This window comes from Plutella xylostella, chromosome 23 (assembly GCF_932276165.1).
Source record: "Plutella xylostella chromosome 23, ilPluXylo3.1, whole genome shotgun sequence".
Classification (NCBI taxonomy): domain Eukaryota; kingdom Metazoa; phylum Arthropoda; class Insecta; order Lepidoptera; family Plutellidae; genus Plutella; species Plutella xylostella.
Window position 1 is genome coordinate 4,640,527 of NC_064003.1, and position 13,383 is coordinate 4,653,909.

The following is a 13,383-nucleotide window of genomic DNA, read 5'->3' on the forward strand; positions in this document are numbered from 1 at the left end:
TATGTGTCAATAAAATGTCTACAATAACATTAAATACTGAACGTTACTTACGAGTGAATCGCTCAATTATTGTATACGTATTACAAGACGTAATATAAGTACTTGGCTCACATGAACTATAATTTCAAGAAACACTTATTCAACAATTCGACCTGCTATTTTCTAATAACTGACACAACTAGCTATAAAATTATAATAGTAGGATGGAAGACACATTACCGTAAAGAAAATATTTAAACCTTCCTTTTCCATTGTACATTTTGTGGTACTTTCCATTAGTTATGCAACAGCTAGATCTACATTATTGAAGCTGAGTAGTGAATTGATTTATATCTTTCTTTGGTACTCTTTGGTATTACTACATGCTACTACTCGTATAATATGTTGTAGTCCGGATATTTACGAAAATATTATGACCGACCTTTTGCGTCGACTATATAGAAAACTAAAAAAGAAAAGGCACGGGCAAACATAGCACCTAGTAAATGTCTTAGTTAAGTAACAATCTCTGATATACAGATAATATACACATCTCCGAAAACGACCCGTTGTCGACCCAAATACAAGTAACTGGGGTAAGTCGGCCGGCAAACCGCCTCTGTGTAGTGTCTTAATTAGAGCCTCCCAGCAAAAACGGCCAACGTCCGTTTACAAAGAGCCTTTGTGCTAGCATAAAGCATTATGTACTACGGCGTAGCCGCTACGGCGTAGCTCGTAGCCTCGTAGCGCTACGCCGCCACCGTAGTAGGTTAAGATAAATTATTATGATGTAGTTATTGATAATATAAATACACTTCCTATAATACAATAGCCTAACTTATTAATATTGAATTCGTGAGTAGGATGATTCAATGATTAATAGTAGTTTTTGTGTTTCCCAGCGAATAACAGTACTTGTATTTTTAATTATTCCCAGCAATGGAACTTTGAAACTACAGTGTGATACCATGTAGGCTGTTCATTATTTCCCACTGCTAGATAAAGGCCTCTCCTGCAGTCCCCTGTCTTTGATCCTGCGCAGTGCCAGCCCGTTCCTCAAGGAACCTCAAGGCCGTGGCCAAGGTCTGAATAAGGTCGGAAAATATGTATGATTCAAATACGTAAACGTATTAAGTCTGGGTACTTTGTACCCGAAAGCAAATTCACAACTCAATTATTATTTTCCATTGTAGTTGAAAAGAGGGCTTTTCACTTGTTTATGTGCCTAAATGTTGACCGAAGAGCTCAAAGTCAAACAAAGGGACTTACGTAAATCCTGCGGTTTGTTTCTCTTCACAGAAATTTTGTTATAATCTTATTGAATTAGTTTTCGGCCACAACCGCCTTTGTTCTGCAATATTTATGGTCATTTTCGTTTTCGTCTTTGCAAAAACTTTGGTTTTTATTGAATCCAGCCGAAAAGAGAAGCGTTATAAATTAGTACAGTGTATTCGTGCGTTTTTTTGACACATAATAGCACACAGCACGTATTCATCAAAGATGCCACTGTGAAACAACTATTTTGATACACTTTATTGTATTAGTTCATTATAATACAACTAATACAAGAGCGGAAGACGTGTTGAAAAATATATTCTGATGTATACTGTATTACATAGTATTACATGACACCCTCTATCCTCTATTTCATAACTTCAAGCTTTCTCAAGCGTCATACTGTGAAATACCTAGCTTTATTCCAGAGACTGGGTTATTTCCCCCGGGACACCAGCGAATGAAGGCAGTCGCTGCAATTTGAACTTTATCCATATTGTGTCGGAAGGTTTTAAGTCAAGCAAACAGCACGCAATGTCTTACGAATTAGGGTAGGTCCGCAGGATTTAAAACAACAATTAGGTTTGACGTAGTAATTAATGTCGTTGGATTTTATGCGGTCATGCTCACACAGCTCTTTTATTAACGAATCGTTTTTATGTACACAACTTTAGGTTAAAAATAGAAATTTCTGTTCAGAATCAATGAAATTATAAACATAAATAAAATTTATTTTTACGCATGATTTTCTCGAAATATTCAGACAATCTTCATGATTTCAATTGTCACTAGAAAGTATTGTGAGTAATTGTATAGAAATTTAGTGAGGCGCTGTGATTGGTGGAATAGAGAGGTTTAAAGGAAAAAACAAAAAAAATGTTAAAGAACACATTCTTTATTAAATCCACCATTTTCAATTCATAATTCAAGGAGCGGAACATAGCTAATATTTCAAAGCTAAGCTTCCAGTATGGCCGGAAGTCGTTAGTACGGATGCTAACCGTCTTCCGGCCCGCGGCGAGCACGTGAAATACTAATTACCACTTCCGGGGTTATTTAAAACTAAACTTTCGCTCTTTACTATTCTACTTGCCAATGTAGGTGTACGTAAAGATAGATGGATATTTTTGTATGTACATTGTAATTTTAAGACCTTGCACTTACAGGAATATGGCATTAAATAATGTTGTATTCAAATCTGTAAAAAAGTATAAAGCTCTGTGTTGTCATATTGTGTTTTATATGAAACTCCGGAAAAATATTCGGTAAAACTTTTACTAATGTGTTAGAACCTTGTTCCTTGAACAGTTTATTGGTGCTAATAAGCAAGTTTTATTACTATTTCGGTTCAGATATTCGTTGAAAACATGCAAGTTACAGAGGCTATAAACATAATCGAAGCTACAATAATTTCAGTAATAAATCAAAGGCAACACTTGTAATAAGGGTAACGGAGGAACCTTCAATATACCAGAGCCCGATATTCAGGACCATGAAACTTTTCTCAAGCGATTCTGTCGAATTGGAACCTAGCTTTGTCAACATGATGTCAAAGATATGTTTTATTCATATATGTTTTTTTTTTCAATATCGTAATAATATAATATAGGTGACTATATACACATAAGGGGTTTTCTATGACTTTTTCTAGTAGGAATACATTTTAAATAGCACAGGTTATCGTCACTACGACTAGCTCAAGCTTTTTAGCCCAAAACGCCCGATATTACTTACTTACTTACTTACTTATTCCCAATCTCCGCTGGGGAGCAAAGGGCCGAAGTGAAGCGCCGCCATTCTTTACGATCCTGGGCCAGCTCAGAGACATCCGCCCAAGACATCCCCGCCTGGCCCATTTCCTTTTTCACAGAGCGCTGCCATGTCTCTCGCGGTCTGCCGAGTCTTCGTTTACCGCCCTCGGGGTGCCATGTCAGCGTTTCCTTTGGGACGTCTTCAGTACGCCTTAGAACGTGTCCTATCCATCTCCATTTGCGTTCTTTTACGGTTTCTGCTACAGGTTTTTGATGTGTTCTGCGCCAAAGTTCCTCGTTGGAGACAAAGTCAAACCAACGGATCCCTAGGATACTGCGTAAGCATCTGTTTACGAAAACCTGTAGCTTGTTCGTGGTTTGAACCGTTTTCTTCCAAGTTTCGCAACCGTAGAGGAGAACGGTCTTTACGCACGCGTTGAACAGGCGGATCTTGGTTTGGAGACGGAATGCGGAAGACCTCCACACTGGGCTTAACATGGCAAAAGCTCCACGGGCTTTGTTGATGCGGTTGCCGATATCCTCGTCAGTTCCACCATTTGGTGTGATTTTGCTTCCCAGGTAGATGAAGGTGTCAACATCTTCAATTGATTGGCCGTTGATTTTAAATGGAGTACGGTCCGCAGTCATTACTCGCATTGACTTTGTCTTTTCTCTGTTGACATGCATGCCCACTCGGTTACCCAAATGGATGAGGTCATTGAGTTTCCTTTGCATATCAGCGCTATTTTCGGAGAAAAGACAAAGATCGTCCGCAAAAGCGAGATACTCCAGAGATGTTCCATCGGACCAATCCAAACCTCCTTTACCATTCTGCTCCATCATACCCAAAATTACCGATATTACTACCGAAACAAAATAGTTTGCCCTCCGGAATAGCACACCAGGCAGTTTCATAGCCTGCGGTCAGTGGGTCAGCCATAGTTGACAGTTGGCCGGTAAATCACGGACCCTGGGGCGACCTTGCCGCCACCTAGAGAATGTTATACGGAAATATATTGCTGACATATATGTCAGTACATAGGTAGGCCATTATACGAATATTGGTCATAGTCTACACAGGCATCTTGGAATATGGTAGCTTGATATGTGAATGGGGATGAATTTATTTCTATTGCCTATTTATGGGCAGACCCCGAAGATTGGGAAGACCTGGACGACTTTTGTAGGAACTGGAATGAGGAGGCTTAGATATCGGTGTTTTGCTTATACTTATTGAAACTGCTGGCCATAATAATTTGAGATTTTGATTCCAGTGCCTATATACGTAGGTAGGTACTACTCCTAAATCATATAGTTTTAAAATTAAAACATAAGACATAGGTAATTTCAAGCTATAATTTTTATTACAAAGGCCAAAAGGCTTTCTTTATCATCAAAGGTAAATATTTTATAACAGAAAGTGCCCTCATAACTAACCGGAGCAGCAACAAAAAGTGGTTAACGCGAGAAGCTGTGTTTTTTCGGTAAATGAATACGGTTTGAATAATGAAGCGGGTTTGTTCGGCGCCGATGGAAATTATTCAGAGTGTGGGCAGCCTGCTCGATACTGTGTGCCGCTGATTTGGCGATAGCTTTATTATACTCTTCTCGATAAGAGAGAGTAAAGAATAGGGTATTTTTTTAACATTCGCTAAGTCGTTTGACATTTTTTTTATATCTTTGGTGTTTTTGGCGTCATTTCTGCAGTTCAAAATATTTTCTTATTAGAAATGTCTATCTATTTTTACTTTGTTTAATAATTTATACAAAATCTTTCTAAGTTTATACCTCATAGTTCTTTGTTGTTGTCGAGTGATTATCTCAGCTCACATTTCATAGTAACTTATAGGTATCGATTCTATCTAGCACGCAATATATTCTCTCTCAGATCTGTCGTAAGATGGACGTGATTTAGTAGTCCGAACTTCGCTGCAGTGCCGAGTGTCGACCCAGGGCTGGCGGACCAGTATTGGGTCAGGGGAGTGTTTGCTGACTAACACTATGTTTTATGACATTGGCTCGCTCGCTAGGCAATCATCTCATCGATGTTTATCCACAGATTTGAGGTATGACGATTTATATCAGGCAAACATTTAATTAATACTAGATGCTATTTATCTACCCTGTCTGTCAATAAGAAAAATACGGATAATAATAAGTAAAAAATAAATTGTCACTTGATAAGTCACTGGCATTTTACTGAACAAATATGGCATAGGAAATATGATTATTAATCTGTAGATGAAAAAGATAAATAAATGTACACTTTGTACACATATAAATTAAAACACGTGTATGTGTGCCAATCAGAAATAGCACGAAGTAAAAAACGGTACGGTAAATGTAGAGAAGGAATGTTTTTTTCCGGAAGCTGGCTTCTGTTTACTGTTTATCGGAAAATATATTCGGAATATTTTTCTGAGTTTTCATTTAAATTCTTTGTTTTGCATTATGCTGTTCTCTATGTGCCCATTGATGCTCGATCGTAAGATCCATATGCATGCATGCATGAATCGGGTAAATTGCAACTTAGCATTTTATTTTCTTTCAGCATGTGTGTTATGTTCGATGCATATTTATAAAGCTTACAAAACTTATACGTCAGATATACTGTACTTTTCTTTTAGTACAGTATTTTTCAATTTATTCCATGTCTTTTAAACTATCTTATCACTCTGGATACACTCCCCTTATCAATTCAACAACTTAAACGAAACAAGAACTGACTCAATTAGTTCTGTCTGTAGTACAAGTTAAGGTTAAGCGATACAGGTAAAGTTAAACGGAACTTAAACTTGCCGTTCAAATTAAAGTCTTAAGGCACAGGGAATACGGACCGTTGTTTAAATCCAAAGTTGTAGCAGTTGTACTCTTTACCGAGTGGGATACTGTGCGAAGTGGTAGCGTAATCGTGACGTCTGCAACCACGAATCCACGAAGTTCTAACTACCTGTGGTCGCAAGGCACGGACTAGACTTTAGTATCTTACAGATGCTGACTAGCTGAATTCTGGAAATGTCTCTACAAGGTGTTGCAAGAAGGGTATCCTAAACTTTTATTTTTAAGGAATTCCAATGCTTGTAGAAAAAAGTTGTTCAGAATTACCCCCTGAGTCACCCCCTTTCGGCTTAGTATACCGTTTTTGCATCACCCTGTAGTTCTATCACACTTTCTAGAACGCTGTGAACTCCACGTCATCATAAAGTTTGGCAACTCGAGCTAACGTATCGTGACAAAGCCGTTCCCATTAGCACCTCGGATCGAATCTCGTTGCCAACTAAATGGGATCCATAATGAAATTGTCCAAGTTTTCAGAATATCCGTCTGAGCCAGATGAAAGCTGTTCGTTTCCAATTTTCCAGCACATTGGCACGGCTTGCGGAGGTCGTTACAGTTTTACCACTGAGGTGACGTCTTATTGAACACCCTGTTTCTTTAGTCCTGTGATACTTCTATAAATGTGTCATTTATATACCTACGGGGTCAAAAAAACGTGCAAACGAATAATGTTACCACATGATCTAGTGGATAAACTAAGCAAGTCCATGCGAAACATCACACTCTCGGTATTTTATTTAGTACCAATCTCTCATATAAATATTGAAACCGCGTTTTTTATGAGAGGTCATTAGATTTAATTTTGAACAACTTTGTGTTATCCCCTGTATAAAATCTTAAACTTTGCGTTGTTTCAAAACTTGAATAGTTATCAAAACCCCCTTGCATAATTTCCTCTATGTATCTTCAAAGGAATTTTCTCCACATTGCCTTCACGAGATTGAAGACTTGATGCTGAGGAGCAGGGCGCCGGGCCGAGCCTTGCGTGTGATCTTATTGGTAGTGTGGCTTGGAAACTATCATAAGACACACGCGGCTCTGTCCGCCGCCCGCAGTCTACAGAGAAGAACAAGACATGCAGAAAAATAGAAGAAAAGAGAACTGCCCGCAATCTACAGAGAAGATGAAGACATGCAGAAGAAAGAAGAACAGATAAAGAATAGAACGATAAAGAGAAGGGTTGATTAAGGGCCGGCTTTTTGATCCCTAGTTAAAATACAAACCCACAAATTTTGTGTGGAGATGTCATGCTTGCTTTACACATGACTTTACTAATGATTTTAATTAACTACGGATCAAAAAACAGGCCCAAAAACTTATACTTGTATGTTTTGTTGACTGTACTTATTGAATTTATACATTTTATTTTCAATTTTATGAAACAAGTTGTTATGTGATACAGAAAAGCGCAGTTTCGCAATAAACCGAGTCTTTGCAACTAAAATATACAATCATGGCCGCCAACTTAGCATTTTATTGTAATAAAATGTATAACTTTACTGGTCGCTCTGAAATGTAGAATTTCCGGTAATTTTCAGCCGCGCATCGGAACTCCTATTCTGTGAAAATTGTATTTTTAGTTTCAGTGATTGCGGACTTTAGATATTATATTTTATAGCTTTAGCTATATTTGTATCTTAAAATGTTTTAAGTGATTTCTATTGCCATTAACAGTGTGCGCATTTTAATTTGATAATTTGGTTTTAACCAATACAATTAAATAGAAAAGAATGTACCTAAACGAAAAGTTTGAACTCACGGGCTTGATTTTCCACGAAGCGCAAACAGAATACAATTTTAATTTTGTCAGACTTGCCGACTGAATTTCGGCAAGTAAGCTTTTTTATAAAGATTTATGTAGCGTTGCCTGGTTTCACAGAATACTTCTATAGCTGCAGGCTGCCTGGGCGGTGTGATAATGGCACTGAAGTTGAAGCCTGAAACATATCTATTTGTATGGACTGTGCTAATAAACTTTATTGGCTGTGGGTGTTCACGGTATTGGCGCATGTTTGATTCATGAATCATTGATGTCTTTTCTGATTGTTTCTATCATAATTTACTTTATTCCAGGTCTTTTTTAAAAATAATTTAGTAAGTAAGGAGTAAGAAATGACTTGCGTACCTGATAGGTTAATTTACATGATTTTGTACTTTTTCTAATTTATTTAATATATATGTAAGAACTGATACTTTAGGAGCAATAATAGATATTATAAAAAGTAGAAAACTTAACAAAAGCTATTCCGGTATTTGCTCATTTAAAAAATAAGAGGACCAACTTTAACCCCAATTATCCCTCTTCAATTAACAAGCAGACAATGCGAGCCCGCAACAACAACCGAAAATACTAATTAAAATATCAAAATTGAAACCGCATTTTGTGCAACATGAACTGCGTACATCGTTTAAATCGGAACACGCTTGTTAATAACGCGCTCTTTCCAGAGTTCCGAATTGAGCTTTAATTACTGCCGCTGCGGTCGCGGCCGCATATGCCTGCCCACAGCTAATCAACCTCGTTAGTACGTATCAGTGGCCAGTATTATTGTCTATGCGCACGTAGATAGGAAATTATACCCATCCTCAGAATAATAATAGGCTAGCGCTTGTACGATTAAATGATTTTGAATTTTAGTTATACGTTACACAGTTACAAACACACATGGCAGTTAATTAAGTGATCCTACGAATAGTGTTAATACTTATTCAATGCACGAAAACCCACTAATTTACGCAATTATCTACCGTTTCAAGTCGCCAATTACTTACCTTTCATGGCGGGTGTGGTACATAAATAACGTCCTTAACCTCGGTGCTAAAGCGGGATACCTCCTAATGACGATAAACAGGCCTATCAGGAATCGAACCCGAATTAATTAGCTTTAAGCTCGGCGGGAGTGCCCTAGTGGCCGCAAGGATGGCCGAAATAGTCGGCTAATGTGTGTACCGTGCAGGTTCGCTGGGCTTCTCAGGTGACTGGAGGTATGATTTTGTAAGGAAATAAGTTTGGTTTGATATATATAGGCTGAATAATTATTCTTATGTAAGTTACTTAGGATAGGGCTTTAGTTTTATTTTTTTAATTGAAGACTTGTTTTTTTTTTAAAAATATTGAGATCACGATAATGAGCTCAGTTACATAACTGTAAAAAAACAACTTCCAAAAATGGAGTTATTACTGTCTGCCTCTGCCTACAAATTTTACTTTTTATCCGTTACAGAAGGTAGTACAGTTATGTAGTTATTATAGCTACCTACATTATATTTATTACTCGGGAGTTCGTTGTGTTTCTTTTACATGTTATTAGATAAATATCTGTAGGTATGTTAGCTAATCTGTAACTAAATTACTTTTCGCACTATTATTTATGCTCTAACTGTGATAATCTTCTTGTCGATCGTTTAAATGGGGTTATAAAATCAGTGAACACAATAATAGATACATTTAATAGTATAACAAAAATATATTTCAACAACTTACAATACCATTACGACTACGTTATATCTATTACTTTCAAGCAGAACCGTTGAACCTTTCAATCGCTTACATTTACATACTTAGTTCTACTTTACAAAAATAACCTACCTAAAATTTGGCATAAAAACATCACAGAATCCACCAATCAATAAACAAGAGTCTCGTGTCCTCCAGTCTGTATGACCTGCTGGATGCCGGCCTGGCGGGAGTAGGACACCGGGGCGTCGTCAGACAGCGACCGACCCTCGGCCAGGAACGACGCTTCCGGAGAGGACCCCACATACGAGGTCGCCCCTTCAGAAAACCCTGTTGGCCTCTCGAAAGACGTAGCCCCTTCAGAAAAGCCCGCAGGTCCCTCGAAAGAAGGCACTTGGATAGGCTGGTCCTGGTTGAACTCCGGTGAGGATGCAGGCTCAGGGGCGGCCGCGAAGGGGTCGTGGCTCGCCTGAGGAGCAGCAAACGACTCTGGAGCAGCAAACTGCGGGCCAGAGAAGGGGTCTGGAGCTTCGTCCTTGATGAAGCCGTAAGTCTCCGGGTGGTCTTGCTGGATGCTGTTGAAGCTGAAGTCGTCTTCGTCGCCGGGTTCAGTGACCTCGTACCCCGCTCCCCCTACACTCGGCAGTCCAGGATGTGTGTCGAAGACCTTCACTTGTTTCACCGTGTGCGTGACGCCGCGCACTCTCGGCTCTTGGCCGAATGATGGGACTGACGGGTTAAAGGTCGGAAAGTCACTTTCAAACGTTGTCGTCGGTATTGGGTCGTGGCTGATCGAAGGTATATACGCCGGGATGGCGGGATAGTCGTGGGATACGGTCGGGAAGTCATGATGATGGTGGCCATGATGGCCATGTTTGTGATGGTGATGCGGCTTATGATGGTGATGGCCGTGGCCATGGCCGTGGCTCGTCGTCTTAGTATGCTTCTTGTGCGACGTCTTGTGATGATAGTGGTGATGCGGGTGATGCGGCTTGTGGTGATGATGGTGGTGATGGTGATGCTTCTTGGGCGCGGCGTGGTGGTGGTGGATGGTGATCACCTTCGTGTGCTTGTGGTGGTGATGGTACTCCGGCACGTGGATCCGAAGGTGGTTGCTGGGGAGGGAAAAGGTCATTGTTAATCATACCAGAATAATGATTCATTCCTCTTATCGTGTCGGTGTCAATCACAAGAGTTACTCTATGCTTTTGCACCACGCACTCACACATCTATTACATTGTATTGCAGTGTGTGTGTGTGTGTGTCCGTTCAAATGTCTCCAGCATCTAAAGCTCTACTACCGGGATGATGATGTTGAATACATAAATTCTGTATGTCGTGTGATTGTTGTGAATTACAAACTTTAACACTACCAATTAGCTTTACTTACCACGTAACTAGCCAATAAATTAACAAAAAAACCGCACAGTTAATTCAATATTGAAATTATTCGTCAAATCCACCATGAAATATTAATTAAAATCGCTCTTTGTCACAGTTCCCAATTAACTCTTGTTAATATTATATTTAAAAAGAGGCGATATCATCATTATTATTATGCTATCGGTTACATTCACAGTGGTTTTGATATTGTACACATATGGCCATACATTCGTTTAAGAAATATTGTTTGTCAGAAAAAATACGACTAATGAACTTACTGATGCTTTCCACCATGATGGCCATCAGAGTGGGAGCCGTCGATCCAAAGCACTGTCAGCAACAGCACGCACTGAACCACCGCCATGACCGCTGACGATCGACAAACAGTCCAACCATAAACAAACCACTTCCGGAATCACATCATGTAATACACCAACACACTTAAATTCATCCACTAACGTTTTCTTGTTTCTCTCGAACGCTATCTGTCCAACTGACCGCTCCAGTCCATCACCGACCACAGATTGAGCTCTACGTCACTTCGAGCGCTCATTTAAACATTTTCTCTTAAATAAACCAGTAATGTCGACAAAAAGACAACCAAAACCGTTATCAGTGGACCATGCCAAAAGCGGAAGAGCTAGCGCTCGGGCGATTTTGGACCGTACTTCAAAAGTGAAAGGGACGTTTTTTGGTTGAAGATTAGGTGTCCAAATTGTTCTCTTTATAGCCCTCATTTTGTAATAAGTATTACGTTATGGTGACAAAGAAATGGTTAGATAGAGTTCTGCCGTCACGCCGCCACTTATTGTGAAGCGGGTGTGTAACAGCCTACCGCGCCGATACCCCTGTTATTACCCGGTTTGTTTGTTTTCTTTCACTTTCATGTTGTGTTGCTTGTACTTTTGCAACTGATACCAGTTGTATTTGTATCTGCCATTGTCGTGGTATCAATCGTAAATTATTACCCAGTTTTTTTTATCACAACGGAAATGGCTGACATCGGAAACTGCAATGTTTTATTGTCATGGTAACTGGATGTGAGCAAAAAGTTTTAAATAGGTCAAAGAAATATTTGCACGGAGCAAAATAAGAATTAACTATAAAGTTAATGTAATTATTTATATCCGTACTGAGTCATAGCTCCGCTGAAGCGTCCGCAGTCGAGCGGGCCTCAGTGATCGTAACTGATCGCTGAGGTTAAGCAACAACTGACACGGTCAGCCATTGGATGGGTGACCAATTTCAAGTGGTGCTTTTCTGGACGCTTCCGTGCTTCGGACGGCACGTTAAGCCGTGGGTCCCGGTTGCTGCTTCAGCAGCAGTCGTTAAGCCTAGTTAGAGGCCTTCGGGCGGCTTGAAAACATCTGACAGTCGGGTTGCCCACTTACCCGACAACTCTCTCAGCACAAGCTTGCTTGTGTTGGGTTGGGGTCCACCAACCCGCACTTGGCCAGCGTGGTGGACTAGGCATAAACCCTTCCTTCACTGGAAGGAGACCCGTGCCCCACCAGTGGGGACGTAATGGGTCGTGATGAATAAGTCATAGCTGAAATTATAGGTATTACATATGCATACGACTGTATTGTACTATGTAAGATGCTACGGGATATGAATGGTAATCAGCTAACAACTAACACTCATTACATCTACTACTTTAGATTTTTATTGCATTTTAAGACAAAGGAAGTGATTGCAATCATAGACAATTACAAGTGTTGCTGCGATCATTGTCCGTTGCGTAAAAATATCTGGGTTATAAATTTATAATCCGTTTGTTTTTTTATTGGAATTGGTTTCCGTAGGTTTTGTTACAATAAAAATAATAAGATATTGCGACAATCCCTGCCATTGCTATTCTCTTATTTCTTGCATTTTTTTTGCAAAGTAGTTATTAGATTAGTAGAAAATACTATAATAGATCAATGGACGTCTAATGGATGAGTTGAAATTTGTAATGGCTGAACAGATTGTAGGTACCACTTGTAAGACATTAGACAATGTTTTCTATTATAATATTATCAAAATAACACAATACTTGATTTTGAACACAACACTTTTATTCGTTACATAGCTTACTGGCTACCAGTTTGGACAGAGCTTCCGCTTATGGTGTTTTCGGTTCGAGCGCTAGCACGACAATGAGCCCTCCCCGGCATAGCCGGTTGCTTTTATAGACCTCACGAACTTCTAGGCTCTTACTACTGGGTGGCGCTCATTGGTCGTTCTGGCGCAGAAACTTGACAAATTCAGTACTTATAAACTAAAACAGCCTTATTTAAGTGTAAATTAACAAAAACACTACAGAGATGTAAGGAAATCACGACATTCGGCCATCTGAAAGTGTGCAAACCTCCGGTGCACACATTAATTTAATGAAATGATTAAGTTATCGAATTAATTAATCGATGGTAAGTATAATTTGTAACCTCTATATTTTACACAATCAAATACATTAGCAAATTAAAACAAATTAATAAATATAGGTACCTGACATTTAGTCAATTTATAATGTAGTCAATTACCTGAATTATTTCTTCTTTTCGTTAGGATTAGTTTTTATTACAATCACTATTTATTTGTACATATCTTAATTTATACACGCGTGATAAACCATTTAACTTTTACCCAATTAGTAATATACATTATACAAACTTAAGGTTTTTTTTTTATATACAATTTAAGTTTGTAACAGAAAAA

General features: G+C 39.0%; 2 protein-coding genes across 7 annotated transcripts in view; one reads left to right on the forward strand and one right to left on the reverse strand.

The window, feature by feature from the left end:
* Nucleotides 1-13,383, forward strand: part of LOC105382854 (syntaxin-binding protein 5) — a 182,338-nt gene that overhangs the window by 80,079 nt on the left and 88,876 nt on the right. The gene's annotated exons all lie outside the window — the stretch shown is intronic.
* LOC105381554 (kininogen-1) lies at nucleotides 9,299-11,188 on the reverse strand. Its single transcript, XM_011551311.3, has 2 exons — nucleotides 10,962-11,188; nucleotides 9,299-10,415 (listed from the first exon to the last, which is right to left on the reverse strand). Exons 1-2 carry the CDS (start codon nucleotides 11,045-11,047, stop codon nucleotides 9,470-9,472), a joined length of 1,032 nt encoding a protein of 343 aa, XP_011549613.3. The 5' UTR covers nucleotides 11,048-11,188; the 3' UTR covers nucleotides 9,299-9,469.